Source organism: Macrobrachium nipponense, chromosome 35, assembly GCF_015104395.2.
Source record: "Macrobrachium nipponense isolate FS-2020 chromosome 35, ASM1510439v2, whole genome shotgun sequence".
Taxonomy (NCBI): domain Eukaryota; kingdom Metazoa; phylum Arthropoda; class Malacostraca; order Decapoda; family Palaemonidae; genus Macrobrachium; species Macrobrachium nipponense.
The window spans coordinates 52,785,927-52,795,926 of NC_061096.1; the positions used below are offsets into that span (position 1 = coordinate 52,785,927).

Consider the following 10,000-nt stretch of genomic DNA (forward strand, 5'->3'; position numbering starts at 1 on the left):
GATTCATTGGCGTTTAAGGGCTTAAACGCCGTGAAGTCTACACACACATGTATATATACATGTATATATATATGTGTGTTATATATATATATATATATTATATATATATATATATATATATATATATATATATATATATATATATATATGTTAATTACAGTATGCTGTACATAGCGAACACGCTCTCATTGCTTGATCATTTTGCCAAGATAGAATTCTAAATATATATTAATATATATATATATATATATATATAGAAGCCAGGTACTATGTCGTACCTCTAAGTAAATGGGGATACAATCCACAATGAAGTAAAATCCTCTTGTAGTTTAAAAATTAAAGATTTCGACCATCAACTGTGGTCTTGTTCACTAAACTACAAGAGGATTTTACTTCATTGTGGATTGTATCCCCATATAATAACGTATATATTATGTATATATATAGATATACCATATATATATATATATATATATATATATATATATATAAATATAATATATCTATATCTATAGATATATATGTGCGTGTGTTGTGTGTTTGTGTGTGCACACATACATGCATATATACGTATGCCTGAATAATGTGTTGATGTACATGCATTAAGAAAATGTTCATTACTTGCTTATCATCCCAAAATAGAAGTCCGCATCTCCAGACGGCGGCATTTGAAGACTGAGAATAACCACTCATGATGACGTTCGTGGACCATTTGAAAAAAAAGGAAGCTTTTTTTTTAGTCTCCTCGGTGCCATCTTGAAAAAACATTTGTCAATGTGACCACAACCTTTCCCTCTGGCCTTAAGTTGATGTAGTATTTTCATCGCTCAAGTCATCCGTAGTCTTCCTGAACCCAAAGAAAAAAATTTTTCAATTGCTTTGTTGTGGTAAAATCATTGTTGATTCTCACAAAATCCCTCTGGTGAAAATTCAAGTGTAATCGAATATCAGAACTACGAGTCTTTGTCGCAGCTGTGAGAAAAATCGTTTTTGTATCCCTTTTTTTCCTCGTTAATCTTCTTTATTATTATTCAAGATGACTCGCTGGCATGAGGCTTATAAATCTTAAGGTTGTCTTGTCTCGGTTCTGAGAAATGATCATAGCATTTTACTCTGTTCTTTCGTTGAAAAAAAAACAACACACAGCAAAAGCTGAAGACGCAAGTATTGAGAATTGTTTTGTTATTATATAAGAATAGCAGCCGATGTCGCTGCCAAATATAATGGCCCTACCAAGTCGCATTTGTAAATCCAAATCTGGTAAGTAGGGGAAAATGTCATAGTGCAACATTATTATCATTATTATTATTATTATATATTAAAAACTGAATTACGTCTGAAAGACCATAAATGTGCAACGCGAACGTCTACTTAATGCCTTTGTAAATCTTGCACCTCCCCATCCCACCACACCCTACGGTCCACCGATATCCAACCAAACACTTGTTGTTCTTGTTGCTATGCTCACTTTAAGGCAGTTACGAGGTCGTGGGTGTGATTCTTAGACAACCCGGTACCCAAAGATTACGTCGAATGGTGTGTGTTCGTTTGAATTCGTTAATGTTCGGATAGAATTGACAAAAATTTAAGAATACTTTATCACTACAATTTCAGTTCGTTTCGTCTTTTGTTAACACTTTACTTTGTGTGTGTATATATCTATATATATATATATATATATATAATATATATATATATATATATATATATATAATATATATATATTATTTATTTTTTGCAGGAAGAAGCTCATAAGAACTGCCGTCATGAAAGCTGAGTCGTGGATGTGCTCTCTCTCTCTCACATCTGCTGGATGACGAAGCAGATCATGTGACGTAAAGGATTTGCTGTCTCACACATAAACAGGAGTGGCGCCTTGTAATTTTAGTATCCAAATCCACTAATTATGGAATGCCGACCTTGAAGGCTGTTCCTTGGTCTCCCACGAGAGCTTTTCGCCTCCACTCATGGCTCGGATGTCGAGGGTCTAACAACTTCTTCAACAGGATCCCAGAGGCTCAGACATACTGAAGAAAGCGCAGGATCTCCCAGCAGTGGAAAGTGAGTTAGTTTTCCTCATATTTGTTTCGAGTAAGGTCTGTTTGCTCACTGAGGTAGTTTTAGAGTCTTATTATGATTCATTACCATGTTACTAGACGTATAAAGTTTGTTTTGAGTTGGAGGAGCGCATAGTTTTTTTTTTATTTCAGGATAGTGGCTTGAACTTTGCACTCAATCCTTTTTTTTAGAGAATGCTTTCATTATCTTTATTCTACAATTTTCACTGTAGTTTTAATAGTCTAAGAGAGAGACACCCATCTGTTATTTTTACAAGGGTCATTAAAGAGATTTTGATTATGATATTTTTTTGTGAAGCATTTTAACAGAGCACATTCCTTCTTCAGGAATGTTGAGGATACTGGCGGGCTTTCTGGCGCTGGCCACTGCCTTGGGGGCTTCACTACCGGACGCCCCAGAGACCTGGGAGGTTCAGCTCGGCGAAGGAGCGGTCCAAGGGACCAGGGAGAGCGTTGGGGAGTCCCGCTTCTTCTACTCCTTCAGGGGGATACCTTACGGGGCTCCTCCCGTGGGAGAACTCCGATTCAAGGTAGGATTTATCATCCTGGACTTCCTCCTGAATGAATGGCCGCATCTTTTGGGATCATAATATTGTAGCCTATCTGTCAAGCTCACCATTCCTAACTCAACTTAGGCACTTAGTCTACAGTAATCTAACTCACCTCGCGTAACGTTGTTCAAAGGTATTCAGCAGGAAGGTTCGCTCCCAAACGCCCCTTATATAGTATACATACATACACAAGTTATATTATATTATATATATTATATATTATATATATATATATATATATATATATATATATATACTATATATATATATTTATCCATACATCAGTTACAAATGTCCTTTAATATCCTAATTCACTCTACCTCCGAATTGATATATTTTCATATATGTTAACCGAAAGGGAATTTTTTAGTCGATAAGAAATTTGTCTGCTCACTGTGCGTCCTAAATTTGTTGGATTTGATGGTTTGCGCCCGTGAGCCGACAAATTTCTTAGCGTCTAAAAAATGCCCCTTCGGTTAACATATATGAAAATATATTAATTCCGAGGTAGAGCGAATTAGATACTAAAGGACATTTGTTGCTCGATGTATGTATATGACTCATGGTAATTTGATATGACACACACACACACACACATTATATATATATATATATATATATATATATATGCGCGTGTGATATATATATATATATATATATATATATATATATATATATATATATATATATATGTGTGTGTGTGTGTGTGTGTATGTATATATATATATATATATATATATATATATATATATATTATATATATATATATATATATATATATATATATATATATATATATATATATATATATATATATATATAGTTGAATGCGAAAACTAACCATTGCCTTATCCCTTATAGGTTGCTTATACATTGATGTACGTTTTCTTGCCAGTAGGACAAAAGATCTATATAATTCTGTTAAGCATTGTTTTGGTAATGAGTCTAAAGTAAAAGGAGAATAATGGCTAACTCTAAATCATCAGCGAATTTCCCATTCTATTGCCACTGAACCAACAGGACCCCGAACCGCCAGTGTCATGGAGCGGAACGAGGAAGCCTTTCACTCCTCCTCCATGTCCGCAAGTTGGTATTGAAGCCTTCTTTCAGAACAAGCTTGAGATCACTGGAGAAGAAGACTGCCTCTATCTCCACGTCTACACGCCTCAGGTATGTCGTAACACCGAAGTCGATAGCACAAATTCTCCTTGGGTGGTTAGTGCTGTCAGTGCGCCCCATGCGTTGCACTGTGGGCATTATTTAAGGTTCTTTGCAGCGTCAATGGGACCCGTAGCTGCAACATCTTTCTTCCTCTTACGGTACATCTTTTCGTATTCTTTCTTTCATCTTATTTTCTACCCTCTTCTAACAATAATTGCGAGGTTTTCCTCCTGTTTCACCTTTCAAACCTCTTACTCTCAATTTTCCTCTCAGCCCTGAATGACATCATGTGTCCCAGCGATTGGCCCTGGACCCAAATACCACATATTCATAAATGGGTAACTCTTGGCTAAAATATCAAATATACATGAGAAAATTGAACAGTTGTCGCATAACAAACATTGGAAAATCTTTATGTTTCTGAGGCATTTGCTTCTATCCACAGCCGGAGGACGAAGCCGAAATGCCGGTGATGGTGTTCATCCATGGAGGAGGTTTCGTCTTGGGCGATGCTGATAACGTGGGAGGAACCCCAAAGCCTCTGATGAAGAAGGACATTGTTCTTGTTACCATCCAGTACCGCCTAGGGACATTAGGTTAGTTGGAATTAACGCTTATGTGCGTACTGCTTATTCATAATCATTATCATCGTCGTCATTGTGCAGGTTTGGTGCACAAGGGAACTGTTGCCACTTGCGCCTAAATGAATTCTAAAATTATACTAGCACAGCGATAGCACATGGCCAAAACCAAATCACAAAAATATGCTGCAGTACATAAGAGTCAGTAACAAAATATTAACGCTATTTTATAAATAAAATAAAAACGATAGCAGCATTTGTTCGGAGGTAATATATTTTTGGCCTCGACTGAAATTCCTTAACCCTTTCTAAAAATGAAGTCTACAGAATCAATCTCCGTTTCTCATGAGCTAACATTCCCTGACTATCTGTTCCTCCGGGCGATTGGGTAACTTTCAACTCCTACCATTTTGCTTGGTTATCTCTCCCTATCTTCATGTACCTCCTCTTAAGTTCGCTCTTCCATTCTTTATAACCTCCCCTACCTCATTTTTTTTCTTTATTTCCTGATTTATAATTGCACTTGGCCTTGCTACTGGTCACTCAGTTTAGTCACTCCCCCACTTTATGAATGCAATGCAATGCAATATACTTATAACATGCTAGCCCGATCATTTTTTCTATTCAACAACAAATTCATTATATAACTGTGATCCCACTGCTTAGCAGCCAACAATTTTCTTCTGTCTTTTCTTAGTTGGATGTTCCTATTATTTTTACCTTGATTTTCTTATAATTCATTAATTTTTTTAATTTTCACACAGATTCATTTTCGTTCAGCCTTCATCTACTCCCGGGTTGTTGCTGTGGCACTAAGACATAGTGGATGTCAAACATTTTGCATTTACTGCCGTTTTATTTCAGCAATTTTTTCTGTCCCCGCCGCTTTTGTTCTTGTCTAACGACCTTCATTTAGTTTTCTAGGATTCTTATTAAACGATGGACATACAGTTTCCAGGATTTTGTATTCGTCCATTATGCTTGTAAATCTGTCTACACCAAACTCCAAGATTCTTTAAAACACTGCCTCACTTTACAAACACTGCCTCAGTTTACAAACACTGCCTCACTTTACAAACACTGCCTCAGTTTACAAACACTGCCTCACTTTACAAACACTGCCGCACTTTACTTTGCAGGATTCCTGTCAACTGGTGATGCTGTACTACCTGGAAATTTAGGACTCAAAGACCAGACGGCAGCCCTTGAATGGGTCCAAGAGAACATCCAGAGATTCGGGGGTGACCCCAATCGAGTAACTATCTTCGGGGAAAGCGCAGGTTCAGCTTCCGTCCATTATCATATCCTCACTCCTCACTCCAAAGGTCAAGTTCAAACATTTCCAGTTGCTCCTGTTTTTCTTTTTGCTTCATTTATTCGTTTTTTTTTTCAACTAAGAAAAAGCTTGTTTCTACCAAGTAGTATGAAGCAGCCATCACTGTGCAACCCTCAATAGGATAAAAACGTCATAATTGAAATTTATTGTAATGATCAAAATAAGAATAAGTTTATATAATAATGATGATAAGAATAAGTTTTCTTCGAGGAAACCTACGAAAGAATTTAATTGAAACAGATAACGTACCAATTAATGTGATTTATTTCGTAAATAAGGATTCCAGTTTAGTTTATTAATGAAATACCCAAAGTTCTGATTTTTGTGAAATCATGAAAACTTTGTATGGTAAGAAAAATGAAAGCAGTCAAATGGGTGTTTTGAAAAAATGGAAATATGAAGAATTCATTTGGCGTTTTACATACTTTACATTTGATCAAACTCTTTTGGCCTCTTTAGGACTCAGGACTATAATCAGTGTCATCTTAAGCTTAGCTCTACATGTTTTATGATTCATTTCTATTACTAACTCATTTCAAAGACATAACTCGTCTAAATCACACCTGACCAGGTTTATTCCATCGAGCCATTATGCAGTCTGGCACAGCCCTCAATTCGTGGGCTGTTCGTGACGACCACGCAGAGCGTGCTCTGGCCATGGCCAAGAGTTTCAAGTGTCCAGGATCAGATGATTCCTCACCAGACAGCGACCAGCTCCTTCAGTGCTTCATGGAGAAATCGCCTCATGAACTGGTCATGGGATCATTATTAGACACTGTGAGTTTTCTCTAAGTTTTCGTCACTCCAGAAATCTTTGAACGAGGGTAATACTGGTTTTATTATCGCATAAAAATGCCAGTTTTCTGTTGTGGAGGGCAAGATAGGTTTGTTCTATGTATCTGGAATTATGAATTAGCATTTTTTGGTGCTTATGTTTCACTTAACACGATGGGGCTTGCCTAAATAAATTTGTGAATTCTCCATACCATGAGTATTTAGCTTATTTCAATATAGTTCTTGCTAGTTCATACGATCCCTGGAAACGAGTAATTGAAATTGTGTCGAACTAATACTTACGGGCTTTGGTGCCAGAGTGGTGTGAAAATGGGGTATTTATACTTTGCACTGAAGCCGCAATTATTGTAAACATACCTGAAGTCTCAGTTCATCAGCATACTTCTCTGCCATGTATGTACTTAGAAAGACTGTAAGGGGCCCATATTCAGAAAACAAGTCACTCTCTTTCTAGAAAGCATTTCGTATGGCCTCGAAATGTTGAAGCACTTAGCTTTCCCTGTGTGCTACTAGGCTTGGTTCACTTTAACGAACAGCATGTGATCACTTATGCCTTTCCATACACGCAGCCATCTAACCTCATCTTTTGATCATAAGTTGTGGGGCTGCTTCTTTTGCAGAAAGTGGAAAAAAGTCACACGCCATGTTATATTTTGTTGATCGCGCTATTTTAACAAACACAATTTAAGCTAGGACAACAGGCTTTAGGTATTTTTCAGTTTTCTAATACGAATGGAGTTATGTGAATGCATATATTGGTTCGTATGGTTTTCCGAAATCAGTATACTACAGCAATTCAACAGGGCATTAAATCGGTAATGCACCGTGCTTACACTAATAAGTTATTTGTTTGATTATGGAATGTTCTGTCTCTGGTAGATATAATTCATTCATTCCAGTTCAACTGTATGAAACCGTATTTCATTTCGCTTTAGACACTGTTCTTGCCATTCTACATGGTACCTCGCGTTGACGGCGAATATTTGCCTGCTCATCCAGCGGAAATTGTGAGGGAGGGAATATACAACTCCGTGGACATCATGGCTGGAGTTTGCCAGAATGAAGGTGCCAGCTTTCTCTTGAGTAAGTGTAACCCATAGGGCATACTTCCTCCTAATTTTCGGATTTAGATGTATTGGTTTATATATTATATATATATATATATATATATATATATATATATATATATATATATATATATATGCGTGTGTGTATGTATGTTTACAAAACAAATGAACGTATGTATATTTGATGTGTGCTTGATACTTGAAAATGCATTTCTAATCGAACTTATTCAGTTTCCGGAGTAATAATGAACTAAATCAATTATAGTAAAAAGGTGATATTTGATAGTAGAGTCTATCTCTTGTATTGTCGTATTTGGATTCCTGTTTAATTAGGTTCCAGTTGTCAGTTTAACTTTGATTTATTCCCGGGATTTGTTGTAATAGCCGTAAGCAAATAGAAGTTAGTTTTAGGTCACTTCATAGTCATTAAAGTATGAGGATTTCCTAATAGTTCTTTAGAGGGTAGTTGCCATCTCTTTCGCTGTAGAGAGAGCGTTAGGTCTGCCGAGTCACTGTTCTCTCTTTTCCATTTTTTTTATTCATTCCCTTATTTTGCTTAATAGCCGAATTCACACTGTACACCTTAGGCTATATGTATTGGGTGCCCAAATAATCTTGAATGTCCTTAACCCTCAGTGTCTTTTGGGAACGAGACCATAGCAGCGAACTTCCTCGACAACTTCGAGACGACAGGACCCAACTTGCTCTTCCTGGATAATCAGGACAACAAGCTGTATCTCACTCGCCGAGCCTTCTTCCATTACGTGGGCGCCATCGAACTCTCGCGCAAAAATGAGGATAAATTAGAGAGGGTGAGACACAAAGCTTTCATTTCTTAAGATATCATAGAGATGTGCCACCAATAGTTAGTTAAATTTTTTTATGCAGCTTAATCTATTCCTTATTGAAACCATGGAACCATGAAAAATAAATTAGATTTCTTTCGAATTCATATTTTGATTGCAGTAGACCATTTGCCTGAGCGTAGAGGGTTAGATTACGGTTATGCTGTAATATATTTTACGTCTCTTTTTGTGATCCTTTTACCTCCATGTATTGGTTTTAGTGTGAGCAACATCAGTATTGAAAATACCCAGAATTCCCTAGATGCAGGATACTAATACCAAGGTTTTCTTGGACGTGACATTATAAATGTTATATATATATATATATAATATATATATATATATATATTATAATAATATATATATATATATAATATATATATAATAATATAAAAAGGAGCCGATAAAAAACACCAAATATAGAGAGAAAAGTACTATATTTCAGAGATTGCTGTCTCCCTTTTCAGGTAGATGAATGAGAAAAGTTTACAGAAAAGGTGGTATTTATACCAAGAGGTCCATCCATAGACAAGCCAATTTAGGTCACCCCCGCTGATAATCTTCCTTTAATCTTCTTAAGCGTTGGTTGAATGAAAATCTTGTTGATCGTATCTGAATCCCATGCTCCTTTTAGAGATGTTCATTACCTGCCTCTCTTTTATTAAGGCCGATTCCATCATTTGACTCTTGTACCGGCAGTTGCTGTTATAAATTATACGTGGAATTTGTCACTTATAATTTATAGCAGCAACTGCCGGTACAAGAGTCAAATAAAAGAGAGGCAGGTAATGAACATCTCAAAAGGAACATGGGATTCAGATACGATCAACAAGATTTTCATTTAACCAATGCTTAAGAAGATTAAAGGAAGATTATCAGCGGGGGTGACCTAAATTGTCTTGCCTGTGGATGGACCTCTTGGTATAACCACCTTTTCTGTAAACTTTTCTCATTCATCCACCTGAAGAGGGAGACAGCAGTCTCTGAAATATAGTACTTTTCTCTCTATATTTTGGTGTTTTTATGGACTCCTTTTATTAGATGAAATTCTGTTGTAACAGAACATTTTTACCAGTCTATATATATATATATATATATATATATATATATATATATATATATTTATATTCATATAGAGTACAATCACTTATTACACATTACTACAAGTGGAAAATAAGAGAAGTTTAGTTCCTGACCAGCTTTTGACTTTATTTCCAATCCAGTGGCTTTGAAATAAAATCGAAACCGGTTCATGGACCATAAGTCCCCATTCTCTTGATTTTTTCACCGTGGAGGTTAACTGGATATATATATATATATATTATAATCTTATTATATATAATATATATATATAGATATATATAATATGTTTTTTTTTTGTCCGTCCTCCATTCAGCTTGTGTCAGACTTTTTGTTGAATGCGGCACACGACGAAACGACTATGCAACATGCACGTGACGTTGCATTTGGCCGGAAGACCTACAGGTACGAGCTACAGCAACCGGGCGTCAGTCTCCTACCAGGATTTCTACAAATTTTCACTGGAGCATAAGCTCATGGTAAGTCGATTTGAAAAGCTGATTTGC

At 36.2% G+C, this 10,000-nt stretch overlaps 2 protein-coding genes across 2 annotated transcripts in view; one reads left to right on the plus strand and one right to left on the minus strand.

Annotated features, from left to right (window-relative positions):
* The window catches only part of LOC135208777 (betaine--homocysteine S-methyltransferase 1-like), a 55,760-nt gene that overhangs the window by 15,770 nt on the left and 29,990 nt on the right, over nt 1-10,000 (minus strand). The window lies entirely within an intron of this gene.
* LOC135208346 (acetylcholinesterase-like) overlaps nt 1,773-10,000 on the plus strand; it is an 11,213-nt gene continuing 2,985 nt past the window's right edge. Inside the window, exons 1-9 of the mRNA XM_064240448.1 lie at nt 1,773-2,061; nt 2,406-2,608; nt 3,650-3,799; nt 4,236-4,386; nt 5,511-5,696; nt 6,279-6,484; nt 7,438-7,585; nt 8,206-8,381; nt 9,811-9,960. Of these exons, the coding sequence (XP_064096518.1) occupies nt 2,408-2,608; nt 3,650-3,799; nt 4,236-4,386; nt 5,511-5,696; nt 6,279-6,484; nt 7,438-7,585; nt 8,206-8,381; nt 9,811-9,960 (1,368 nt within the window). The 5' untranslated portion in view covers nt 1,773-2,061; nt 2,406-2,407. The remainder of the gene's footprint in view (nt 2,062-2,405; nt 2,609-3,649; nt 3,800-4,235; nt 4,387-5,510; nt 5,697-6,278; nt 6,485-7,437; nt 7,586-8,205; nt 8,382-9,810; nt 9,961-10,000) is intronic.